Here is a 27,538-nt window from a genome sequence, read left to right as displayed (position 1 = left end):
GCTGCCTTTAATCAGACTGTCCAGTGCTCTTTGGCACCACGACAGTTCACACAGCTGGGCTCCTTACACGCATGCTGAGCAGTTGTGAATATTGGTGATGCCTTCTGGGGGAGACAGGGGTTGTTACTAAATGCTTTTACCTCCTACCACAGGCTCCAGCTACTTAAAATGCACAAATAAAAACAATACCATTTTGTGAACAAACAGCTCTTACCTTTGCTCAATAAGCAAGATTTTACATGTAAGAAATGTTTTATTGGCTCTGCAGGGGGTGATTTGTCCCTGGTGCAAGTTAGCAATTAGTGCCAGGAAAAACTTCCTGCCAGATAAACCGAATTGGAGCCCTTACGGTTAGCAGTTGTCCATCCGAGGTGCCTCAGGGCTCCTCTCACAGGGTATAAAACCCATCCATTTCAGCCACAGCGGTGGACCACCAACTCCTCTGTCCCCACCCACATGGGTTCAGCTAGCATGGTGGGCATGGGGGTTGAACAAAAGCAGGAGTCTGGCACGTGCCATCATGTCCTGGGTGTTTGTCATTCTCTAGGTTGTCTATTCTGAGTGCTCCTGAAAGGGGCGGGACCTTGGGCAAGCCCCTCGTTTTGTGTGGGGGTTTCCATCCACGAAGCCGCAAGAGTCCCCCTCGGAGGTCCACCTGTCCATCTCAGGCACGCTCCAGGTCCTTGTATTTCTTGCGCAGGACGGACACCTGGTCCCTGAAGAGCACTGGATCCAAGCGGAGCTGGGAGTGGACCAGGGGCATGTAACCAAACCAGCTGGCAAAGGCGTTCACACACTCTTGTCTCTGAGTAAAGTGCTCCGGGTTCGACCAGGGGGCGTTCTTCGCTCCCTTGAGGTAGGATGGGGGTTTAGAACAAGAGAGAGGGAATATTAAGATCGAAGGGACATTAAGGCGTTTTTGCATCAAAACCCCCTGCTACATTAGGGTGAAAACAGCACCGCTGCAGCTGAAGAAGCGCACTGCTCTCGTACACACAGGTACGCTCTCACCTGGGGGCTCGCCGCCTCTTTGTGCTGCTTCCTCTGCGCCACTTTGATGGGCGGCAGGTGGGTGACTGAGGACACCAGGAAGTTCATGAGGATGTCCTCGCAGTTCGAGGTGTGGTCCACCAGGGCCCGCAGCGAGGGGGGCAGGTACTGGGAGAACAGGTGGTGGTAATACCTAATGGGGAGACAGGATGGAGACGGGACGGGTGTGACTGTGGGATGGAAGGAAGGCGACGCACGGCCACGGTTCGCGGATCATCTTTGACACCTGTGATAGAAGGCGGCTCCGGTCAGGACGATGGAGTACTCGTTGGTCCACTTGGAGGTGTAGCCCCACACGCGCTTTACAGGATCCCAGAAATGGCTCCGGGGCGGATAGCCGACGATGCGCTCCGGGAAGCTGCGCCACACCAGGAAGGCAAAGTTCACCTGCAGGACGGAATGGCAGCTGCATCTTAGATTGACGGGTGCGGGTGTTGCGTCGGACACACTGCTGTAACTGGTGCGTTACAGGAATAGCGCGGTAATGCTTTTGGACCCCCTCCCCCCAGCGCAGACATGGACTTAGACGGTTGGTGGGTTTGGACCACAGTTCAGCGAGAGGAGAGAGCGTTGTGATTCAGGCCTGCTGCCATACCTCACTCGTCAGCAGAACCGTGTCCTCGTCCAGGCTGAGCACCGCCTCCGTTTCTATGGCAACGTGGGGCAGGAAGCGACTCGTCGTCTGTGGGCAGGGTGGACGACAGGGAGAAACGAGTAGTTGTGGGTTAGGCGAGTGGTACGGTACAGAATGTCAGTGATCAGGGTGGCTCAGGGGGTAGCACTGGTGTCTCACGTCACCTGGACTGTGTAAGTGGAGACGGGTTCAAATGCAGCTCAGTGTCTGTGCACTTTGCAAGGGTTTCCTCCCATAATCCAAAGACTTTCAGGATGATTGGTGATTCTAAAGTGCCTGTTGGGTGGGCCTGTATGTATGTTCAGTGTAGTGCATCTAAGTCACCTTGGAGTAAGTCACTTAAATGCCAGTTAATATCACTGCATGTCTCTTTGAATAGGAGCTAAAAAATGTAAATGGGTCTGGTTTCGATGAGGATCGAGAACGATGGGGTCCAACCTTCTTCCTGCCGTCCATCACCGTCAGGGGGACAGGCATGGGGGGCCACTTACTCCTAGCGGGGGGTGGCTTCTCACTGTTCCATAGGATGATGATCTGCAAGGACCAGGGCACAGTGTTGACGCTGCCTTGCCGCAAGGACGGCGAGCGGCAACTAGTAGGTTCGTACCTACCTGCGAACAGTACTTGGACTTGGAGACCACCTGAAGGAGCCTCATGATTGGCTGAGACTGGGAGACCAGCGGGCTCACGGCGTGAATGACGGCGGTGAACTCCTGTCCAGGGCTCATGCCTACAGGAGGAAGGTGAGTGGCGGAGCAGCGTTGCTGTGGGTAGTGTGAGGCTGCTAATTCGCACCATTGTCCTGCTCTAGAACTCTACAGACCGGCTCCTCACGCTACAAACAGCAGAATTATGAAATTATGGAGATACAGACACCCTGCTGTTCATTTTTAATGGAATCCTCTGAAGCGCTTCCTAAAATTTCTATCTGATGCGGGACGAACAAAACCCGTTTACCTGACAAGCTAACAAGTGGCAGTAAAGGTCACCCGCCTCTGTTCAACTCACTTCCACAGTGTTTACAGCTCCTGTCTTCTGTTCCTCAGTGCTGGTGAGCGATAAGATGAGAAACTTTGTACATGTTTAAGGGTTGACTCTCTTGACAGTCCATATTTTTGTGTGTAGATGGGTTTCAGTATTTTAGTTTTTTTTTTAACACAGCTTAAAATTAATAAAAGACTGAAAAAAGCTGTATTTTTAATAGCTACAGCTGACATTTTTACAGAAGCAAATAAAGGGATGTCTGCTTTATTAAACTTTCACTCACGGTGACATAGAGGACATAGCAACTGAATTTACAAACAAATCAAGTTATGAACAGACCTCCAGTCCCAAGTGCGTTTGTAAGTGGAGGAGCCAGTGTGCCAAGTACAGAATGTGGTTTAATAGTCTGCCTGACTGGGTAAACATAGTTTGTCCTGCAAAATACGTCACAGAGTCATGGAGAAAAGCAGGAAAATAATGCAAAAACTACAACAGATTACAAAAGTAAACATTATTTCTGAGTTTATAGGCCTACATTTACTTGTCCATTTATACAGCTGGGTAATTTCATTGGATCAGTTCAGGGTAAGTACCTTGCTCATAGGTACTAATGCTGGAAGTGGGATTCGAACCTGAGACCTTTGGGTCCAAAGGCAGCAGCTCTAACTACTACAAGCTGCCCCGTTTCCAAAAAGGTTTCACTTCCATAGTTAACAACACGATTTGACTGAGGAACTGCTTTGTTCCCTGGTTCTGCAGACACAGGACAGCAGGGAAACCCTGGTGTTAAGTGGATCTGTTAAGTGTGCTGTTCGGCCTATGCCTGATCACAGCCACCTGTCAGCGCTTATGAGCACAGCCCTGCCTCCCTGTGGGGCACAGCCCCACCTCCCTGGGCACAGCCTCAGCCCCACCTCCCTGGGCACAGCCTGGGCACAGCCTCAGCCCCACCTCCCTGGGCACAGCCCCACCTCCCTCACCTTGGCTCAGGTAGTAGAAGGGGAAGTGCGCCAGGTGCGTCGAGTACTCTGGCAGCACGAGCAGGCCGCCAGGAAGGGCGTTCCACATCAGCTTGTTTCTCGAGACGTAGGAGAACACCCGGTCCTTGATGATCTGGCAGGGGGAGTGTGCAGAGCTGTTAATAACCCTGTTTACTCTGCACACACGGGTAAACACAGGACTGCTGGCGCTGAAAGCCTGTCTGCATGAGCGTCGCTCCTAAGCAAATAATTACTGTAAATAATTTGCAGCGGGCATCTGCTCCATCTGGGCACGGAAACAGCCACTCTGGTTCTGTGGCCACCAGATGGCGCAGACGCTTCTGCACCAGAACTCATATGTATGGTGTTTTTTTTCTTTCTTTTTTTTTTTTTTTGTCATTCCCCAAGATAATTCATTCCCAGGTGAGTGACACACCTCCAGTGTAGTGAGCACGATCTTGTCAACCGAGGAGAAGTAGGCGTCCCACAGCAGCTGCGTTCGCTGCCTCAGCGCCAGCACCTTCTCATCATCAACAGCATGCACCGTGGTGGGCACCTGTGGAGAGACTGTTGAGCTACCCACAATCCACTGCTCCTGCCCACATACAAATGCCTGCACAGGACAGAGAGTGAGTGCTTGGTGCAGATCCTTCCCTTTCAACTCAATAACCCGTTTAGTCACGTAGATCTGCAGCCTGCCTTACCGTCGCCCGTGTGCGTGTGTGTGTGTGTTACCTGCAGCAGCAGCCTCTCGTCCCCCTCGATGACAGCCTGGTTCCACTGGATGACATCAGAAAAGGGCAGCTCCCAGCCGTTGCTTAGCAACACTGGGATACAGGCCGCCTGGAGACAACACCCAAGAGACACACAAACACACGCAGGTGAAGGGAGGCAGTCAGTGCGAGCGAAATGTCCAAGACAGTGCTGGAAGATTGGAAAAAAAAAAAAAAAAAAAAATTCTAAATGGGATTATAACCTTGATTTTCACAAAGCTGTGCCCTGAAATGTAAACACGCCAATAAACCGTTTCCTTCAGTTCAAAAGTTAAACGACATTCAGCTCTATACTATGGAGGAGGGGGGGAAAAAAAAAAAAAAAAAAAATCAAAACAGCACTTAGGCATTAAAAACAAACAACACTGGATTCATTTTGGAAAATAAGTATGGTAAAATGTAGGAAAATGCATTCGCCAGCCGTCCAGTGAAAAATGAGGTTAATTACCGCGTTGGCCCTACACACCAGTGTTATCGATGCTCCTTCAGCAAACACAATTAAAGGTGGACTTAAGGGCCACTTTCCTTAATGTCCTCGCTGCGCCTGCGCTCATGGAAACGTGCAGGAATCGTATCAATCGGCTGTAATCCGTCCCCCCGGGACCTGGACGCAACGGGCCAAGCTGCCAGGGTGAGACGTGTACGTCGTGCCTATCGAACGGTAATGTTTTACTGTCCACTGGTGTAACTGCTAGCGTACCGCGGAGGGCCGGCCGGCCGGCAGACCCTGGACCCCCCCAAATATTTTCTCCTCTCTTTTTCGTCACATTTATTAAACGCATGTAGCACACTGCTGTTTTGCGCTCCTTGTTATTTGTGGCAACATGATGGGAAAAATGTCTCAGGCTGAAGACGAGTCCGACCTCCTTTGGACGAGTGAATAGAGCGAATACATCGCAGCTGTACTAAGTGCAACATAAACCGTTGTGGGTCATTCAAACAACCTAAATCTGTCTGGAAGTCGGTCGGTAAGTCGGCGTCTGTCGGCTGGAAGAGCGTTGTTTTTCGGTGGCTCGGTGCCGCAACAGATGCTTCACACCTTCAGGTCTGTGGGTTCGAATCCTGCCAGGTCTGTGTACGTTTGCGTGTCTGCAGGCGTGATTGAATGGGTTTCCTCCCATATACACACAGCGATGTGTTTCAGGTGAACCGGTGATGCTACACTGTCCTTTGTGTGTGTGTGTGTGTGTGTGTGTGTGTGTGTGTGGTCACCTGCTGCTGTGTTTCACAGCAGAGAGCAGGGTAGACAGCAGGTCACAGACGCCTTCGGGGCTGGACTGTAGAGATAGGACGCTCCGCTTATCTCCCCACTCCCAGATTACCCCCCCACCGCCGCCTCCGCCGCCCTCCACGCTCCACGTGCAGCTCCAGGAAAAATCCTGCAAGCGGCACAAGGTGAGCGCGGGTACGATTCAGCTCAGAATCCATTACCACCCGGTGTTCTTAGTTCCTTAGAGCTCCTCGTAGACTTTTGGCCCCCCCCCACCCCCACGCTGCTCCACGACACGCGAATGCACTCTTTGAGCTGCTGCTGTGGTCTAACCCAAAATCTTGGGCTCGGCGAGCTGGGTCTACCCTGGGGGTGGGCAACGATGTGGCTATTCGGGGCGGGAGCGGTTCGACCCACCGTCTCAGCTCCTTTGTAAGAGTAAACTGGTGCGAAAGGGGACGGTGGAGGATTTGGACCAGCACAGAGCAGACGGAGGGAGGCCGAGCCCACAACGCAGGGGTTCAAGGTACAGCGAGCAGCCACCCCGGCTGCCGAACTGCTGCTCTGCGGCTTTGCCCATTCAGCACACAGGAAGGTCAGCGCAGCTCCAGACGCCCTGCGGCAGCTTCCGGAACTCAGGCCTCATCAGATGGACATCACGGCAGCCAAGAATAGGCACCGTGTGGGTGAGCGCGCATGTGCGCATGCCTGAGTGTGTGTGTGTGTGTGTGTCTCTCTCTCGCTCTGTGCGTGTGGCTGTCTGCATAGTGGCATGCATGTCTGCATGTTGTGTGTCTGCGAGTGTGTCTCCGCTTGCCTCCTAACCACATTCCCAGGCTCCACCCCCTTCCTCTGGGCCAACTATGTGTCTGGCCCCGGCTCTCTGTTCTGTGGCTTTGTGCCGCAACCCTAGCCTGCAGGCACAACAGGAACAGGGGGCGTTGCCACGACGACGAGGGGGACCAGGATGTGGTGCGGTCACGCGGCGGGAAGCGCGCGGGATCCGGGGGGGGCGTTCTGGCGTACCTGCAGAGATTCCAGGAAGCGGAACGATCCAAGACGTCGCCCTCGAGGGACCAGACAGAAGGTGGAGTTGTGCAGAAGCTCCTGGTAGTCATACCTGGGGGGCGGGGGGAACAAGGATGATAAAATTAACAAGAAAATTGACCCTGATGCCGGATAAGTTGATCTCAGATCAGTGAGAGGAAAAAACTGTGGAAACACTGACACTGCGGTACACAATACAGTAAACTCGTACATAATAAGGACAGAGGCAGTTAAATAAATGAACATCTCAATAAATATTTGAAACACAGTCATCACTGATGTACTTGATGATGATGAAGTGATGATGAGACAGTATTACAGAGCAGAGCCCTGTAGGGTCCAGCGTGGTTAAGGAACTAAACCAGATGCACCGAAGCTCATTCCAGCTCTTGACAGTGTGGACAGTGAGGACAGTACCCAGCCGCAGAGTTACAGGAGTCATCAGTGAAGATGAGCTCATCAGTCATCCCTACAAAGAGGGATGGACCACTGTTGAGTCGAAAGCCACTCGGGTAAAACCATCAAGTTCAAAATCACTGGATTAAAAGCGTTACTCCAAAGATCTTTGGAGTAAAACGACTGAATTAGGAATCATTGGGTCTCATGAAGGGTCTGTTGGGTCAAAACCCACTGGGTGAAAAAGCACTGGGGTAAAATGAGCGGGTGAAACCGCACGGGCGCTAACAAGCAATGCTGACCGACTGAAAATGTCTTTGACGGGCTGCGTGCGTTCCACAGAGCCGTGTGGGGGTGGGCGGAGCCAAGCAGTCACCTGTTCCGACACAGATGTTCACCGCACTCAGCACGACAGCTGAAGGAGACGCGGCCAAGACGCCACTGGGTTCGCAACCAACTCCAACGTCCCTTTCCTGACGGAGACTCGCCAAGGAGCCCGTTCTTCCTCGGCCTACAATCCAACACGTGCGTGTGAGCGCAGACCACGCGCCGCAGAGTGTGTGTTCCCGCCCTAAGCGGTCTCTCGTGGCGCTGGTCTGCCATCCTCTCTCAGTGAGGAGTTCATTAACTATTGAAGGTGGACCATGAAGGAAGCAGTCTTCTGGGGCACAGCGGATCTAATGGAGCGGTGGAGTGGGCGGAGCCAGTGAGGGGGCGGAGCCAGTAGGCCTCACACGGTGAGGGGACACGGGACTATGAGGCAACGTTCGGTACTATGACACGGGCAGCAGCAACGCTGAGGTGTTCAGTAGATGCCAGAGTACCGCAGTACAGCAGAGGACGGAGCTGAGGCTCAGTAAATTTACCTTGTTTACATCGTTTCTTCATCTTACTGTACCTGTGGTCAGAAATCTAATACTAATATTTACATTTATTAATTGACACTTCTCTAAAGCGATTTACAGTGTCGAGCTGCTTACACTCATTTACCTACCTGGGTAATTTTTACTGGCGAAATCTACTGTTAATACCTACAGCTAGAGGTGAGATGTGAACCGGCAACCTTCAGGGCCAAAGGCAGCAGCTCTGTCCACAACAGACGTCACTCACTGGGGAGGTTCTGCAAAAATCTCGGAGGTTTAGTAAATAGAAAACACAATTCTTTATATTAACATTTTTATTAACTATGAGCAACATTACAATTTCAATGAATTTAAAGTTACTCAAAGTAACTCCTATTCGATGCTGACTGTTGACCGATTCATCCCATAAACGTGTGTAGCGTGCATCATCTCGACACCGATCAGAACAGCGGCGAGGAGCTGAAATCACCGTGGAACTGAGTGAAATTAAGGCGGTCACTGGTTTCTCTCTCTCTCTCTCTCTCACACACACACACACACACACACACACACACACACACACACACACACACACACACACACACACACAGCTCAGCTGCTCTTTACTGCCACCTGCTGTGTGGGAGGGTGAACATAGGTGACCCTCCCTCCCCTGCAAGCATAAATGTTACAAAACTGATCGCTCAAGAAAATGCAGTGAAAAATAAAGTGAGAAATGTTTTGCGCCTCAGAAAAAGTGTCACTGTAGCACCTGTAACACAGGGAGACAAAAGGCATCACTAGCCCACGTTGTGTTTACTCGAACCCGGAGCCCAGCTCAGCGATGCGCAACAGGAGTCTTCGTGAGTCCAAGACGGGCAGTGATGGAAAATGCCAGAAGAGCGAAGCGGCAGTTCGGGTTTCGGTCTGTGGAGCAGCGGGCGAGGTCTCCCAGCATCCTCTTTGCTCAAATTAAAGGTAGAGAGAGAGTCCCAGAGGAAGGGGTGGCATCCCACTTTACCGGCAGTAGCGTCTCCAACAGTAACGAGAGCCGCCGTCTGCGGGATCGGCCTCCAGCACGCTGTCTCAATCGCACGGTGCGGGGACATCGACAGGGTGCGCGTGGCATGGTGTGTGTTCGTGAGAGAGAGAGAGAAGGAGCGCGAGCCAGCGAGAGCATGACATTAATCTGCTTGTATTTCGCAGGAAACCCCCACCCCCAACGCCGATGGTCCTGCTGCGGCTCGACCGCCTGATTTATAGTCCTGCTGCTGCTCCCGTTCCTTCCTTTACGACACCGTTTGTCACGGGGCTGCAGCTCCTGCTAAATCCCAGCTCTCCGCACGCGCATCCGGCCGTGCCGTGCGCTCCGATTCCGGCGCCGGACCCCTCCGACAAACACACGCACGCACAGAAACCTTCCACGTTTGCGAGTCTAATTTTCCAGATGTGGTTAACGAAGCACTTGCGGCACAAGCGGCCCAACCCGAATTGCGCTTCTCGCCGTTCGTGCCGTCGTTTCCTCTCTCGCTCTGTTAATTACAGAGCGATGAGGATAAGCACAGTAATCCCTCTAATCTGGACCGATACGACCCCTCAACCAGCTGATCCTTTTACACTATTACTTATCTCTTAACCCGCCCCACGCACACAAACCGCTCAAACATGCGCACCACTGCGGGGAAGGGGAAGCACCATCAGCATCACCATCTCACGTTCATAGGTAAAATGCGCTCCGGGCTACTTTTGGAGGTAAGGAGGACGAGGAGCGAGCAGGAGGGAGGGCGGACGCACGATCTCGATCGGGATCCGGCTTCGCGGCCCTCGGGTCACCGCGCTCTCTTCCAAGTCTGCCCTCCCTCCTGCAGTAACCGGACCGCTAGCGTTCCCGTTTACGGTGGGCTCCGCTGGCAGGTGCGAGGGATCATGGGAAAGAGTGGGAGAGGAGGCGGGGAAGAGGGAAAGGAGAACGGAGGGGGGTGACAAAGGAGGGAACGGAAGAGGACGGAATAGGAACAGCAGGCAGGGATCTTGGCCGATGGAAGAGCGATGAATTATTCATAGTAAATTTACACATCAATAAAGGGCTCCCTCCACTCGCACTCTTTCGTTTGCACATAAGTACATTTCGCTTGCTCTACGTCTGCACTCGTGGCTCCAGCCGATCCCCCCACCTACCCCATCCCCATGCGCCCCGGCGGTGTCTCCTACCTGCCTCCTCCGTTTAGCAAAGATTCAAAGTAAGCGTGAGGACTAAATGCAGGGATCCTGCTGTAACTAGTAGCTCCATCTATCGATTCCCCGAATGGAAGATGACCGTCTGCCTCAGACATATTTAAACGCAACTTAAAAAAAATTTAAAACAGCAAAAAGGACGTGTTGTTTGGACAATGTGCCACATCCGAATATTTTCATCACTTTTGGCGCGAACCTCCCGACTTTTTTTTTTTTTTTTTTTTTATTTTAACCCCAACCCTCAAATGGAGGGGAAAGTCACTCGGTGCTCCCAGTCCCGAAGCCGCAGGAACAGTCGGTCCCTCACGTTCAAGAACGGAGCGTTTCACCAACACAAACCCTCCCCGCACTGCATTCTGTCACGAAGAGCGCGTACGCCGGGTCAAGTCGTGCGCAGGAGCTTCACCTGATGTGCTGACAGGTGGCGATCGTGAACAGTCGGCACCGCCCGGAGCAGGAGCTGTACACGATCCCGTGGTTTCTACACGTACCGCTGTTGAGCCGTCAAAGTACAGCACAGAGCCGCTCCTTCCTCCCTCACCCTCCACCTCCATGTAAGAACTGCAGCTCCGAGTCCATCCGCAGTCGTCTGCACTTCAAGGTGAACATAGACAACTTTCCCGTTTTACAATCCCTTATAACGATGCCTTTCTTTTATTATTATTGTGCCTCTATTGCATTTGTGAATTTCAGGTGACGTGGGCTAAAAGAAGCCATGATGGAGCCACAGGTGAGCACCAGCATCCTGGTCTAGCGCTGGACGGGACCGACAACACGCGAGCGCGCGCACGAGGCATCCCGGCTCGCTACAGGGAGGGGCCGAGCGCGATCTGCGCAATGGGACAGAGAGACAGTCCGAGGTACCGCCGTGCTCCCACCGAAAACCCCACGCTGCTGCCTCCCGCCACTCGGAACCGTCCGACTCGCTGACGTTTACATTTACTTTGACTCGCTTAGACACGTTTCTCCAACGTGACATGTAATTCAGAGTAAACAAAAGTGCATTTTACACCAAAGAGAGACAGTCCCCACGCAGCCCAAAACCACCGTTTTCCCCAGCGCGCATCACACAAGCACCTGCACTGAACTGATGACGAGGCCCCGGCCCTCTCCGTTTCACACTCGACTTACAAACTTCTTGAGTAATGAACAAAGTCTCGGTCTCAATTATGTTCATAAGTCCATGACTGACTGCACTGCACCCAGGTGCACTGATACAGTAGCGCTGCGGTTACTAATACTGTGGGTGTACCACTTCTACCAGGGTACAGCCAGTGCTTACAGACTGACAGGAAAGTCTGCAGTAGTTCTGAGCAGTTGTGCAACCTCAGCTACATATTTTGCCTTCACTTCTGAGCCCCTTTTTGTGTGTGTGTGTGTGTGTGTGTGTGTGTTTGCCACCGCAGATGTCCCTTTGTGCATCAGCTCATTTGCAGCCTGACACACAGAGTCCATGTCTCTCCACGCTGGAACCATCTGGAAGCTCCTCCGGAAAGCACCATGTCTCCATCTGTGATCCGCTGCTCCTCCACAGCTGCTCCAGGCTGCTCCCGTTTGGGGCCATCGTGAGCGTCGCCGCTGTCGGTTCTGCGACGCCAAGAGGACTGTGTCTCAGAGGCCAAGTGCTCTGTGTCCTTCGGCGAGGTCCAGCTTCCAGCAGCGGAGCTTTGTGTCAGCGTCGCAGACGTCGCCCCGGTGAAACACGGCTCCAAACACCTTGGGCCTCCATGCGTCGCCTTGGGCCAAGAACCGATAACCTCAGCATCCACTACGTCTCCTCATTATCGCTCATTCAACATTGTCATAAGAATACGGTGCAACACCTGCAAGTTCAGTTTTTCACTCATTTGAGGATTCAAAGTCACTGACCGCACTCGAACCCAGAGACCTGAGATGCGACGGCTCAGCAGGAGGCCGATTCCACGTGACGTGCCGGTTGGGTGAGGACACAAACAAATTAGACGGGTTCGGCGACAGGCTCCCTGCTCCTCCGGGAACAGGCCGAGTACCACAGTTATTGTACCGGTAAGAGTTCCTGACAAATAAAAATGTGAATCACTTTTTCTCTCGGATTTTTGGGTGAGCATCTGTATGGTGTGTGCGCGACCTGTGCGTGTGCGCATGTGCGTGCACCGCTGTCCTATATTCAGGCACCGTATTGAGTCAATGTCAACTCTCGTTGACCATGTATACAGAACTCTTCCAGAAAGTTCTCTCCTCCACTTGGTGTCCTTAGTGTTGACGGAGAGGCCTGTCCATCGTTACCGTGACTGAGTCCGTCCATCTGCTTACTGCTCGTCCTTTTGTTTCTCCTCCAACTTTTACAAACGCCACTGTCTTTGTAGAGGACCCAACCTTCTCATGATTGGTCCAAAGTACGATGACCTCACTGTTCTCTGCTTCCAGAGTTCTGCTTTGATTCGGTGCAGTACCCATCCATCTGTGTGTCTTCCTGCCTGTCCCCACAGTGTCCTTCCAAGTCTCTTCCAGCCTCATGGTTAAAGGGAGTGTGCGGGTTTTCCTGCCCTGTTTCTCACTGTCCAACGTTCACATCCATACAGTGCTGACGACTGCACTGTGTCGCTGACTGGACAGTACTAGTCCCTGCTCTCGTGGACACGGCGGCACGTCTGAGGCTCTTCTCCAAAGCTCAGCTCTACCAACTCCTGGTCTTCAATGGATCATCTCCTGACCCAGAGCTCCCTTGCAGGCAGAAGCTGTCCACAACATCCGATTCTTCACAAAGGACACTACAGGTTGCTGCTTTTCCTGTAACCAAGAGCTTAGGTTCCTCAGTCACCCCGTTCTGTCACTTCTGCACGACATCCAACCATCTCACGTTGAACATTCTTCATCCAAGAATCAATGAGACTGAAAGCAGTCACCGCAGAGGACAAGAACTGTTACGCCAGCAGCACTGGGACACCAGGGTTGGAATTAGAAATAATTGTAATGGTCCAGTAAAAAGGACAGTGTGGTATCAATGGGTAAATTACTGGAAGTAGAAAAGTACCAGCTACATAAACGCATGCAAATATGAATCAAAGTCAGTTTACATGTACTTATTTCACCAAACCATTCAAGCGAGAGCTGGTGTGAAACTCCCACAAATATTGGAACACAAATGCGTGTGTGTGAGAGACAGAGAGAGAGGGACACGGTATCTCCCAGCATTCTCTGACTGAGTTGACCTTTCAGACGGCGACGCTCTATTAGGTGGGTATCGTCCCCCAGCAGCCTCGGCTCAATCGAGCTCCACACGCCTGGTTTGGGAGTTCCATAAATAACAATGAAACACGTGGGGAGGGGGGTATTAATATCAGCTGCTGGGGGTTCGTTGCAGGGGGTGCACACATAATACCACACTGAGGGAAGTGCACTTTAATGGCTCAAGCTCCATTTATCGAAGCCTGAGCGCGCGCGCTCTCTCTCTCTCTCTCTCTCTCTCTCTCTCTCTCTCTCTCTCTCTCTCTCTCTCTCTCTCTCTCTCTCTCTCTCTCTCTCTCTCTCTCTCTCTCTCTCTCTCTCTCTCTCTCTCTCTCTCTCTCTCTCTCTCTCTCTCTCTCTCTCTCTCTCTCTCTCTCTCTCTCTCTCTCTCTCTCTCTCTCTCTCTCTCTCTCTCACCCACCAACACACACACACGGAAAGGAAGAGTCTGACATCGGTTGCTCACACACATACACACAACAACGATGGCATTGACCCCCAAGAAGCCGCTCTCTCCTCCACATGTTTGGTTTTATTGTCCGTGTTACACAGCACCCACAAGAGCAGCCTTCGCGCTGAGCTTCTCAGTTCAGAGAATAAACAAGCGAGTGCGAAGGAGTGTGTCAGAGAAAGAGGTATGTACACACACACGCACGCACTTGTTTAACTCACTAAGGAGGGAAGAACAAGTGGAAACACTTCCCAAGGATAAGAAAAATAGATTAACATGTTCTCTCATTTTTGTCTCTTTTCCACACACACGCGCACACACACGCTCGCTTCACCTGGTATGAGCAGGTACCCATCAGATGAACACAGCCCAGACCTTCACTTGCATTAGATTAAGGAGACCACTGAAGGGAAGAGCCGCACCCTTCGAGGACTCTTTCACAACGTTATACGACAGTGTTATTTGTAGTACAGCCAGCAGGTGGCGTAGTTGTTTGAGCGCTTCCTTTGCAAACTGTAGTGCCCTTTATCAAGATATGTAACCTGTGTCTATAAATGGTAAATCACAGTAAGTCTATGAGAATGGACATGGGACAATCTGTCCATCGCCCTTCGCGTTCCGCACCCCCCACAAGGCAAGTGATGCAGAGTAGCCAGGAGAAAGCAACGTTTAGGGACCACTGTTTTCCTGGGGTCGGGTGACTGATTGAATGACTGAGTCAATCAATCAATCGATTGACCACCTGACCAATCTATTGACTTGACACACCAATTGCAGCCAGGTCCACAGTTTTTAAAATACTGTGAAAGAAATCCACAGCCTCTTTCACACAGTTTGGGTCCAGTGAACGAAAACACACACACACACACACACCCCCCCCCCCCCAGAGTGCGGATATGAAAAATAGCAATAGGGAAGGCGCCGGCGCGTTCACCATGCCAGACCAAAGGAGGCACCCCGAGGGGCCTGAGCTCGAGGACTGACCAGCAGCTCAGTGTCTGTGGCTGAGTGCTAACACACTTCTTCAGCACACCACGCTGGAAGACGCAGACAAACACACAGAGACTAGACAAAAAACACCCATTTGCCTCTTGTTTACAGATTGTCTGCCGTGGGATCGTAGGGCTTGTGTCTGTCGCCCGGCAACGACAAGCCGGGTACGAGGTGGGGCACAGTAGAGGAGACTAACCAAACGACGACACAGAATGGACATATGGCAAAAGCTCCAAATAAAATATTGAATTATTACTATTGCTGTGTGGAGTAGGGGCTTGTGGGAAATAGAATCTTTCAAGGGGATTATGTCCCAGGTTCTCCTCTCCATAGTGCATCCGGATATGAATGCTTAACTGAAAAGGAAAATTAATTTTTTTTTTTTTTTTTTTTAACCAAGCTTGATTTTGCTCTAAGGTTGAGTTTATCAGGTTTATAAGAATATATTGCAGAACATTTTTTACCGCACGTTTTCATAATGGAACACACAAGGGTACTGTGGCAGAAAGCTGGATTCAAACCTGTGTCATTTTTCTGTAAGATTAAAAAATAAAAAAAAATTAAAAAATTACTTAAAATTTCCCCTGTATGCTGATTCAGGATCAGCGGAAGTCGAGTCGTTCAAAGTTGCCATGAAAACCACTAAAAAGAGATACATATTAAACTATCAGAAACAACACACACACACACACACACACACACACACACACACACACAATTATATATATCATTAACAATTATATTTCATTAAAAACTGTGAATCGGGGCTCAGGATCCTTTTCAAGGAAGCAGTTCAGCAACTACAGTACTGTTCTTTCAACATCCAAGGTGAATGACTCAGTTTTGGAGGGAAAGCGAGGGTCTTCCTGCAGTGTCCATGTGATGCCTCAGCTGGGCAGAACAATTTCTTCATTTCGTTTTTTCCTGTATTATGGAATTGATCTGAAATGTTCCCTGCTTCAATTTCCTGCATGTCTAGTTCAAGATGGCCATTTCCTGTAGGACAGAGCAGCACGTCCCTAGATCTGTTTCGAGAACAAGCGGACAAGCTGCAAGGGCTTCCCAAGACATCGAATGCTTCTCCTCGATTCCAACGGTAACCGTGAATGCCTTTAACCAAAGATCCATATGAGACATATTGACATTTCACTCAGCCTTTTATGTAATTGCACATTTCTTCTGACTGCCTTCCTCGAGGCGACACCAATAGAGACTTGGGATCCATCGTTCGAGAACCTTTGAGCAATGTGTGCACCTCGCTGAACATGACCCTACCGTGAGAAGCACCATTCCAGGAAGGAATTGAGAATGAAGCAGCACAAGTAACACACATTATGACTAAATGAGTAATCTGTCAGCGTAAGAAGGCTTTTTGATCCCTGTCTGTCAGCAGACTCCCAAAGGTAACACACCTGTTTGCAAAGAATCATAAAGAACTGGGCCATGGGCCCTTCTCTGAAACATCTGTCATAAATAAAGAGTAGAAAGTGGACTTGGATCCAGACCAAACCTGGATAAAATGGAACAAAATCAGTTGGACCAGGAGGACCGGGATGAGCTTTTCACACCCAACTCCTGAGAACAGAAGTCTAGCAGGATGTCTACAACCACAGATGGAAGGAAATGTAGACCACATCGCTCACTTCTCTCGCAAATCAATGAGAGAAGTTCGTGATCAATATGACACGAGGTGGGGGTTATTTAAAGATGAGTCAATTAGCTGAGCCAGGAGGGCTGGTAGTGACGCACATGAGGAAGGAGCTCAACCCACTGGGTGAAAATGGCTGAAAGGAATGCAAGTGTTGGCAGCTGAAGAGTGTCAGGGAGGACAAGTATAACTGGGTTAAAACTGATTCTTTCTCACATTGCCAGGGGACCCCAAGTGTATCAGTGAGACACATACAGCACCCTCATCAGGAGGAAAGTGAAGGACCAGAGATTGAAACCAAAGGTCAAGATCAGGGCACCAGAAACTGGAGCTCAAGCCTGAAGACCAAGAGAAATCATAACTGGAGACTGGCACCTTCAAAGACTCAAGACCAAGGTTAGAGGACAGAGATTGAGATCTAAGAGTGAAGATCAGAAACTGGAGCCAAAGACCTGAAACCAGAGCCTGGAACTGGAGATCAAGACCAGAAACCATGACCAGAGACCAAGTTCTGAGGATAAAGCCTGAGACCTAAGGTTGGAGATCAGAAACTAGAGCCAAATACCAGAGACTGAGCCTGGAACCAAAGACCATAGTCTGAAAACGTACCTCAGGACTGGAAACGAAGACAGAGAACCCCGACTGGAGACAGAGAGCAGAGCCACTTCCTTCCCAGAGCAAGGAAATTGAGTCTGAGATTCATGGTCCCCCATTAGGGTATTTCTTGGATGAGAGGGTAACAATTAGTGGAAGGGAGATGGGCTGATCGCATTACCACTCTGGCTAGAGAGGCACCACGCAGGCAGCAGAGCATGAGCCCACTAACAGACACAGATCGAGGACGACCGCAAACGCAAGGAGCCAGCAGTGGGTTGGGCGACAGTGCAGAACACTGGGTAACGGGGGCGGTGCAACCTATCGATCAACGCTGGAAGTGCAAGGAGACGGACAGATGGAGCAAAAAGGAAAAGGGAAGCATCCATCACTACAGCAAATATATAAATAAATTTGAGGGGAAATCTCATGAAAAACTAATGGAAAATGCATGAGCTCTGGAGAGTTCCTCGTAGACTGAGAGCAGAACTCCTTATCTGGGGCAACAGCCGTGATGCATTCTTGGAACATGGGACATGGACACACAGGAAGGCACCGACACTGCTTTTTTAGCTAGCTGGTTGTTCATTCATCCGACAATTTCATCCCAAGCGACTCACAATGTTAAACTACTTACAGCGATTTTCCCATTTTTACAGCAGGGTCACTTTTATGTATCAAATCTGGATAAGTACCTGAATCAAGGGGTTGGGACTCAAAGCCAGGTCCTTCAAGTGCAAGGGAGAAGCTCGAACCACTGCTTCATGGAAGATGGGCACATGCAAATCATCATCACGGCACTGGCTAGGGGCCCCATGTGCCCCCATTGACCACAATCTCAACAGGACCATAACATTCGACTGCTGTGGTCCAGATAGGGTCCTAAGCTGGACCTTGAGGGGCTGCAATACAGGCTAGAGCCACAAAACCATGACTGGACCAGGACAGGACTGGACCAGTGGGTACAAGAACGGGGAGGAAGCCGGGCTGTTGGCCGAATGGATGGAAACATGGAGGGACAGAGAGAGGCGCAGAAGGAGCATCGGGAGAAAGGAGAAACCGGTCACGGTGAGGGCCGGTTCCGCTCCAGTTCCTCCGCACAAAGCAACCTGTCGCACCGGGGGTCGGGACGATGCCTTGGGCTCGGCACACAAAGGCCCAATTAGGGCTCTGAATGGAGCCCATTAGCGGGGCATCCACACCGGTTAGTCGGGTCGCCGTCAGGCCGAGGACCTGGGGGGGGCGCTCTTCGTAACTGACCCAATAGAGCATTGATAACGAGGCCCTGATACACCACACAGATTTCATGGTTCTCTCTCTCTCTCACTCACACACACACACACACACACACACACACGGACGTACTGTTGCGGCTAACAGGAGGCCTTCCCATAGCCTTATGTTAAGGAGCAGAGGAGCTGCTCACAGTTCAGGTCGTGCTAAAGCAGCTGAGCACTGCTGGGGGGGGGGGGGGTCTCAATGCAACTGTTAAAGGGGGACAAAATTAGGTTATTGCCATGACAACCTTAAAATCCTTTCCTGCTCTTTGTGATCCCCTTCCCGAGCTCCCCGCTTTGCTGCCACCAATAAAACCACGGACTGCGAAGCGTGTGGCAGCTTTTCAGCTCAGCATATGAAAGCACCGCGCAAAAGTGTGTGTTGCTGAGAGCGTCTGCGCCGCAGCACGAACGGCCGTGACACCAAGTGTGTCATCAGCTGCGTGGGGTTCGATTACAGAATCCAAGCCCACTGGACACCTGGCTCAACCCCTGACCCACAGTGGCCTTTTGGTCAGAGCTTGAGAAATCTGTGCCGTGTGTGTGTGTGTGTGTATACTGAGTATAGCTGGAAGAACACGTAATAAGAATGACACACAGCGGAAGAGCAGTGAGGGGAGGACACAAACACACACACACACACACACACACACACTCTTGGCCGTGCTCCCCAGAACGCTGCGGCAAGCCAGTGTATTTTTAACGGAAACACAAACAGCGGTTTCAGCTGGACAGTCGTCTCCAGGGGCTCGGTTTCGCCTCCCCCTAATTACAGTGGGGTGGAACAGGCCACATTTGCGCTCGCTGGATACTGCCAACTCACACACACACACACACACACACACACACACACACACACACAAATACTCAACACCTCATGCACAAACAACACGTGCTCACATGGGCCATATCTCAGGTCAAAGGCCAAGCTAGGCCGACCCGGGACACCCAGTGCTTTGCCGAAAGAGGGTACAGCAGCTCAGTCACACTAAACCCAGGAGTGGAAGCCAAACACTTTGGTTCTGAATGCAAATGGGCAACAATGAGGAAAGTGAAGGTTTGAGGTCAGTGAAGGATCCATTTGCCACATTCTGGGTCTGATCACACTCATGTTTTGCTTCTGTTTTCCATGCAGCCAGGATGCGGAAGCCCATTCCAGTCAAGGCCTCTCCGCGATAACAGATCATCAATCATTCAGGACAAAACACACATTTCAAACCCGCTGTCATACTGCATGCGTGTGTGTGTGTGTGTGTGTGTGTGTGTGTGTGTGTGTGTGTGTGTGCGCGCGCTCCTGTTTATCGGGCTCCTCCTCCCCCAACATCCCCCCCAACAACAGCAAGGCAGCGCCTTTGTTTCTTTGACAGTTATCGCTTCCGTCACTTTCGAATCGCAACCTCTCTTGGGATGCGTCGCTGGATCTCCGCTCTCCCGCACAATGGCACAGTGGAACTGCGATCCCTGAAGCCCCGCCCCCAGAACTCTTTGGGATTTGTGAATAATGGGAGGAAATCAGAGGTTGTCGCCTACACGGCAAGGACGTCGCCATGGGAACAGTGTAACTTGGAGGGTTGGAGGGACAGGTACAGCGTTTTGCCATTATGCCCCCCTCAGCCCGCGACCCCCCGGACATCCACGGAGCCGACAGTACGGCTAACCTCACGCGTCGAACCCAACGGTGCCAGCATGCATCTACACACCCAGGAGCGTGTGTCCGTCACGCGCTCCAGCGTCCCGCCATCGTTCCGTTTCACCCTCTCACACGTGCGCTCATCTGCATCTGTCCCGTTACTCATCCAACCGCAGACCCCGGTGTGTGAAAGCAGAGAAACGAGGCCAGCGCACAGCTCATCGCCAGGACACAGTCCCCCTGGCACGGGGGCTCCTCGGGACTCCTGCACTAATCTGCAGCAGGAGCAGATGCAGGCGCTCGCTAACCTGGGAACACCCTGTAAGAAGGAGCCCGTGGCCCCACCCTCGGGGAGTCGCCTGTGGAGGCTGGAGGGGGGGGGGATGTTATCCCTTTCTCCTCGACCCACTTTCAAACCGCCACGGCTCTGTCGCCACGTTCCTTTCCCAGGCTCCTTTCCACCTGGTGGCGCGGCTTATCGGCAACCTCGGGGAGCAGCACCACTTCCTGTGGAAAGCGACACGACGGAATCGAACCCTGAAATCGGGGCCTCGTTTCCTGTAATTTGTAGCTTGAAAAAGCTCAGTTCTGCCCAGCTTTGCTGCGAACCCGCCACCGGCACCGGGGGAGAGGGGGCCGTGCGGAATAAAGGAGCTCTTTCACCCCCCTCCGAAACCCCAACGCAAACAAACCCAGCTATCGCTCGTGTTATTACTGCGCTCCTCCACACAGAGCCCCCTCTCTCCATACTCTGCACCACCCCCTCCCTCCATTTTTCTACCCTTTACATCCTTTGCCATCCCCATCAGCTCCGCTTTCCCTCTTGCTCGCGGACACCGAGCGCCAGACCCCTCCTGGTTCCAACACTGCTCAGCCTCAAGGGCCAAAGTGTCCCGAAGCTCCGAGGTCCCTTTCTGCGTGTCCCCTCATCCAGAGAGCGCTTTTCTCCCGTAGCTTCATGAGATCCAGACCCTTCCGGACCCACCGGTGACCCCACCTTCAACACAGCTGTGTGCTGACAGAGCAGAGAGTCAAACAAACATTTTGGAAAAGATCTAAAGCACCATAATTTCGACACGGCAAAAGGAGGGCATGCGAACGTGTGATGACATGAGATGAGATGAGATGAGAGATGTACGTCGCTTTGGAGAAAAGCGTGTGCTAAGTGAATAAGCGTAAATGAAAGTCTCGAGCAAAAAAACAAGAAACATTCTGAAAGCGGACATGTGACATCAAAGTTACAGAACAGTGGAAACACAGAATACGGTACATTCCTGTGGTAAAGTTTGAGCCCCCAGAGAGATGTGACATGAAACGACAACTACAAGAAGAGGTCTTCTTTGACATCCACCCGAAGGCTTTTTACATTGACGAGCCTCATTTAGACACCCAACGAAATGCTTTCACACGTACAACTCTCTCACACACACCCATACACCGAGTGAACTACAGATTATTGCCCCCTTACCTCTCATACTCCAGGTTGTCATGGTCACAGCGTCCATCCTTGTGCTTCTCCCAGTCTTTGCCGTGGCGGCAGGTGGTGAGGGACACAATGTCTTTGCCGTTGTGGATGTGGTGCAAGGCATTGCGCGTGTCCGAGCCGATCCCAGTCAGATAGCGTTTTCCCTTGAACATCAGCAGGTACTTGCGCCGGGGGGGAACGGAGTTGCGCTCCAGCCAGCCCCGTTCTCCGCCCTTCTGCGGGTGGTCTTTAGAGAACAGTGGGATGGAGACGTCAAAGCCGGGTCGGAAGTGCTCCACGTTCAGGCTGGCCTTGGCTAATATGGCCTGACCCACGCGGAAACCCAGGTCCTCCGTGTAGTTGGGCCAGGTACCTGAATACAGGTTGAAGATAAGGTGGTTGCGCCCGTCGTTCCACAGAGGGTACCCACGGATGCGCTCGTCCACATTAGGCACATACTGTGCCGAGAGCTGGTCCCGGTCCAGCGTGTCGATGCCCAACACGAACAGACAGGCCTCGCGTGGGTCGGACGTGTGGTAGCGGGACTCGGCGATGGATGCCAGGATCTTGCGGTAGCTCTCGGATATGCGCTCGCCTTTCTCCGGCGGGTACACGTACACGCGGAAACCGTCCCGCCCGCGGCACCGGGAGAAGTCAAAGCAAGTCTCCATGCGGCAGCGCCCATCTCGGTAGATGCCAGACCAGGCCTGGCGTCGCTGTTGCGGCGACTCGCCCGCCAACTCGTCTGCCTGCAGCTCCTCGAGGTCGGCGAAGCCCAACAGCAGCTCCTGGTCGGCCCATTCGGGCCACAGCCGCACATCCTCGGTCCGCGGCTGGCCCAGCAGCCTGAGCAGGCGCACCTGGATCCCGCCCCAGTAGACAAGCAGCAGCCAGCAGCAGGCGCAGACGGTCAGAAGGACATATTTCTTGCGCGCCTGCATGGATGTCTTTCTGCCAGCCCCCCGTCCTGGCGTGTCCTTGCCCAGAGGCGCGGTCGTGAAGACTCGGGGGCTGCAGTCTATCGGGAGGATGCGACAACGGCAAACAGTAACAGGAGAATCATGACAGTCGAGCCTGCTCAGGTCCAGCCGAACCTGAAAACCGGAACCAGCTGGGTCGGTCGCTTACGGACACACAGGTGAGCTGGACTCCTTGGCAGACGGGTGCAGTGACGACGGCGAAAGTTAACTCTTCCTCTTCGCTACACTTGAGAGTCTTCATGGCTCAGATGGTGCGCTCTGGAATCTATTGCAAGAGAGCAACAGACGGATCAAACCACGCGAAACATACCTGGAAAAGCGGCGAGATCGCCCCCACGTGCCCCGGCTCACACGTTAATATCTCGGACGCAAGGACAACACATTTCAGCGAGCCTGCAAAGGTGCAGCCTTCAACAAAACACCCAGTGCCGCATGAACACAGCGCAGCCTTTGAGAAATGTGCATTTTGCAGCGTCACAGTGCCACTAGACACACACACACACACACACACAGCGTGTCTCGATAACACACACCCTCCAGCCCACACACAATCAGCAATCCTGATTCCTCCAGCAGCTCTAACAGTCCAACATCACAGACTGTCACAGTATGAACAGCACACAAAATAAAAGAATCTCTTGACTCATAAATGACAAGGCTGGAGCAGCTAAATTATGCAAAGCCTAAGCAAAGAGCGGATGGCACATGGCGTCCGGCGACCACACCGTTCGGAGTAGTGATCTGAGCTTTCCTGGGACCACTTTGCGATTCAGATCAGTGCCAACAGCGACCAACAGCCAACAGAGTTGTGAAGTAAAAGTGAGTCGCGGCCTCGTTTTGCCCGTGGGCCAAAGTGACCCGCAACCTCAGTCGCCTTACCTGGACATGACCGAGAAGGACCCAAAGAGCATCCAGTGCCTCGACATGGCAGAACTGGGGTTTTGAACCGCAAGCTGCAGCTGAAGGTTTCGAGGTGCAGATGAAAGGTAAGAGGTTGACGGTTGTAGAATAAGAGGACCATTGAGATAGGGACCAGGAGTTGGACGAGGACTCTGTGAATGAGGGGAAAGGGGGGCCACTTTCTCGCAGGACCGCCCCCAGACGTCCAATCAGGAGATACACAGGACGGTTTTATTTCAAAAACCCTCAGCACTTTCTCAACTTGGAATTTTTCTTTCCTAAATGTATCCAAGACTGCTGGTTGCCCACAATCCCTTGCATGTGTGTGCATGAGTGTGTGTGTGTGTGTGTGTGTGTGTGTGTGTGTGTAACAGCTCACAGGGCAGGCCAGTTTTTCAGTGTTTCTACTGCCAGCAAACACACAAAGGAGCCTTTCAAATCTCACCTGTCCTACCTCCTCCCTCTCCTTCCCTTCTCTCCTCACCCTCCATCCCCCTCTCTCACACACACACACACACACACACACACACACACACACACACACATTCCTGTCGATTGCCCACCGAGGCTGCCACGTTACCTGCCATTTCTGTCAGCATTGCCATGTGAATTTGCATCCCTGCTGGCCTACTTGCCACTTCCTGTCCCTCTTAGCACATTTGCACACTCTTGTTGCACTTCAGTAAGCATTACTGAAGAGTGTGTGCGTGTAGATGTCAGGCGACTTACCATACAATGTGCGGCATGCGCACAAACTTGTAGAAGAGCAGACACTTGGGATTCCATTATATACTCCTCATCAATAATTCATGCCTTCCTTTAGTTAAGTCATTGATTTCCTTTCCCTCATTTCTCTTTTTCCCTCCATTTCTTCTGCATCCTCCTCGGTGAAGTTAATCTCAACTTTCCTCAAGGATCAATTGTGCTGAAAGAAATTTATTCTAGCCGACAACTAGCTGATTCCAGAAAGCAGCAACCCCCCCGGGCCCTGGCTATAGGGACACAAGCAGCAGATCGATGCTCCGTGCCACAGCATCTCGGCTCCGGAGCCACAGCCTGCCGGCTTAGGGTTGCACGTTCCCCCCCCCCCCCATGCAGAACACCCTGGGAATCTTCCAGAAAGACACATTTTATCTAGCAGTGGAGCACCCGTTTTGTGCTAAACGTGTTCTGAAACAGAGGGCTCTGCACCCAAGGTACCAGCAGGCATTCAGAATACAGGAGGTCCCACAGAGGTTCCCTTCAGTCAGGCAAGTACCTCAGCTCCACAGCTTCCGTGAAAATACCCATCCGTGTAATGGGTAAACGGTAAGGCGCATGAGTCACTTTGGATCAAAGCGTAGGCAAAGCAATCCAATAACGTAACATAACGGATCCATTGCGGGATCTTTGGCTCGACGCGGCTTGAGGAAATGGGCCACCGTCTGCTGTGCATCATGGGAAGCTGATCTGCCAGAAGGCAGGTGGATAAGCTGAGGGGACGAGGGATCTGTGGGACAAGCGGTAATAACCCACTGCTGCACCCCGGCTGCCCCCTGGAAACCTGGTGGGACCTCATCTGCACCGCGCACCGGGGGGCGACAGCTGGGCGGCGAGCTCATCTCCTCGTCCTTCATCCATCACGTTCTCCCGCCTCTCACAGCAGATTTACTTTAATTTCTTCCGTTTTCTCTAAATTCCGACTGTAATGCGGGACGTTCAAGATCGTCTGCTGCATTTGAGACTCGCCGATCTGTTTTAGAGACCCGTTCCCCTTGGTGGCCACACAACCATCACTTACCTACCCTCTGTAACCAGATAGCGTCTTTCTGTGAACTTCTGCGTATGACGCACAACCGTGAAAGACCACGGTTTTGAGGCGGGGTTGGTTGCGTCAAGCTTTTGAAAGGGGTGGTATCCCCGAGCTGCACCTTTACCCTTGATAATTTCATAGAGGCAGAAGGTGCCGGTTCTGAGAGTTCATAACAGCAGCACATCATAAATTCGCTATATTAAGTCCTCGGGTTCAGGCACCTCGCGTGCTCGGCTGGTTGGGCCGCGGTTCCTGGACCATCGTTCGCCGGCCTCGTTTTCCAAAAGCGCCCCACCTCGCACCCACAGCGCAGCAGAGAGAGCACTGGCTGGTACTCCCGTCCCTTTGACCACATGTTCTCCCTCGGACCTCCGCAGACCACCGACGTATCGGTGACGCCGGACAGCGTTCCCGCAAAACAAAACAAGCCCCACAGCAAAGCGAAAAACACATTCCTGCATCAGCGAGGCTAAAATTAAACCTTTAAGTCTGTCATTACCAACAGGAGAGAAGCCTGCCATTTGGGGAGTGGGGGGGCACCTCCTCCGTGTGCGAGCGCAGCGCGCGGCCACTCGATCTCCACAAGCGATCCGCAGGGCCTTTGGCTGCGTCGCGCCGCACGAATTAATTACTTGGAAGACCTTTTCCTCCAGCAGACGAGCATTTCAGAACTCCTACTCACGTACAAGTGAGTAGTTTCCCCCAAGACATTCGGTCGTTGCCCTCCTGCGTGCCTCTCAGGACTTGAACCCACAACCCCGTGGACCACGGCGGCAGTCACGAAGCACAATTCCACCCACGGCCACTCCCCTCCTTAGTGCTTAACTTAGCAACTGTGCAGAAATGATTGCCTGCAGCCATTTGGTACTTCGACAGTTGAGTCCACGGTGCGCTCCGGTTCGGTTGGGAACACACCGCTTTCGGTAACGGCTCTTACAGCATGTGCAGTGTTATTACGGAAGCGTCCGCGCTTAAAGTCACGGCTGCGACGATGGACGTGAAAAGGAAACGCGCAGTTGGGTTTTAATCACCATTTGAACCCAGCCGGCACCGAGTCGGTTCTGAAAAGCCCCGAAGAGAAAAGACTACGCCGGATACCTTTACCTGCATCTCCGCTTCCTGGGCAGGTGCTTTGGCGCGGCAGGTCGGGAAAATGCTACATGTGGACACCACCTGAGCAACACTGTATGAACACAACTTTTTGTTGCATTAAGAAACGGAACAGGACCGGGTCACAGCAGCATGCAGGTAGGATCAGTGTGCTGAGAAAACACAAATATATTAACAGTACATAAAACAACCCAAAAGAGAGAGAATTATAATGATATTTAGAAGAGGTGGACAAATATCCCCGTCTTCTACAGCCAAAAAGCTGCACCTTCATTTTCAGGAAGACACATTTAAAGAGACACGTTGGACAGCGTTGCCTTTTCTGTGCCAAAGGCCACAAATTGCTTCAGCAGCTTGTAGTCCACTTTACCTCATGTGTCCCATGGTGAAATCGGTGACCTCATCGATCAGTTAAACCGTGAGCAGAAGTGCGGAGATCTTCCGAAGAAGAAGGAGGAGGAGAGGACAACAATGGTCCCCTGCAGAGCCTGGACCAGGCGACTTGCTTGTGAATGTGATCTTCTCCCCTGTGGCTGGGTTTTCATGTGGAACACAGTGTGTGTGTGTGTGCGTTTGTGTAGCAGGGCCTCTAATCCACTGCTTCACACACAGCAATCAGTGTGGATTAAAAGCACTCATGGATCTGCACACATTAATGCAGCAGCGCAGGTTAAGAGCACAACTGTGACGGGCCTCAAAACCTTTTATTTGCCGGTCTGCTTACAAACACACACACACACACACACACACACACACACACACACACACACACACGTAATCACACCGAGATCAGGAACGCAAGCCCGCGCGCGCGCGCACGCACTGAACACAGAGTGTGAACGCGCATAGACACACACTTGCGGGAGTGTAAGGAATAGGTGCCGTACCACACCTGCGTGCTGACGGACCGCCGCCCCCCGGTGCTGCTGAGCTCAGCTGCGCTCCGGTTTCCTCATCCTCCTCATCGTTCTCATCGTCATCACCTCACACCCTCCGCCCTGGTCGCTGTCGCTCCTCTCGAACCCGTCTCACTTCAGCGGCGGCTCCTCCGCACGCTCGAGGTGCGCGACTGGCACACGCCGGGCGCGTGCGCGGCCCCAACCTCAGCCGCGCTCACTTTCCCTGTTCGCTCTCAACCCGGAGCGTCCGCGTACAGCCGAGGCGCGTCCCCGCAGCACCGATCTGTGCGCGCGCGTGAGGTGCTCAGGGCAACACCCCCAGTACTACGGTCCGCTCGCGCCAGATGAAGAGCGGATGATAACTGCTAATAACACGATAAACAACAACAACATGACAACAAAACACACAGTTCGACGTTGGAAGAAGTGGTTTGGAGAAAA

General features: G+C 52.2%; 1 protein-coding gene across 7 annotated transcripts; it reads right to left on the bottom strand.

Moving 5' to 3' along the window:
- Positions 1 to 19: 19 nt before the first annotated feature.
- Positions 20 to 27,538, bottom strand: ext1c (exostoses (multiple) 1c). Of its 7 annotated transcripts, none has more exons than XM_029248120.1 (14): positions 27,091 to 27,538; positions 26,569 to 26,731; positions 26,193 to 26,350; positions 21,420 to 22,661; positions 6,658 to 6,751; positions 4,384 to 4,491; positions 4,085 to 4,204; positions 3,649 to 3,781; positions 2,296 to 2,414; positions 2,123 to 2,218; positions 1,646 to 1,732; positions 1,277 to 1,437; positions 1,012 to 1,183; positions 20 to 850 (listed from the first exon to the last, which is right to left on the bottom strand). In XM_029248120.1, the coding sequence occupies exons 4-14, from the start codon at positions 22,355 to 22,357 to the stop codon at positions 665 to 667; spliced, it is 2,214 nt and encodes a 737-aa protein (XP_029103953.1). In that variant the 5' UTR covers positions 22,358 to 22,661; positions 26,193 to 26,350; positions 26,569 to 26,731; positions 27,091 to 27,538; the 3' UTR covers positions 20 to 664. The 7 variants fall into 7 exon arrangements, with proteins under 7 accessions (XP_029103953.1, XP_029103957.1, XP_029103951.1 ...); XM_029248124.1 differs by lacking the exon at positions 27,091 to 27,538 and having other exon boundaries at positions 21,420 to 22,434; positions 22,545 to 22,661; positions 26,569 to 26,936; XM_029248118.1 differs by lacking the exon at positions 27,091 to 27,538 and having other exon boundaries at positions 26,569 to 26,936.

The sequence above is a fragment of the Scleropages formosus genome, chromosome 23 (genome assembly GCF_900964775.1).
Source record: "Scleropages formosus chromosome 23, fSclFor1.1, whole genome shotgun sequence".
Lineage (NCBI taxonomy): Eukaryota > Metazoa > Chordata > Actinopteri > Osteoglossiformes > Osteoglossidae > Scleropages > Scleropages formosus.
Note: the sequence above shows the minus strand (reverse complement) of the source record. Positions and strands in the feature narration are given on the sequence as shown.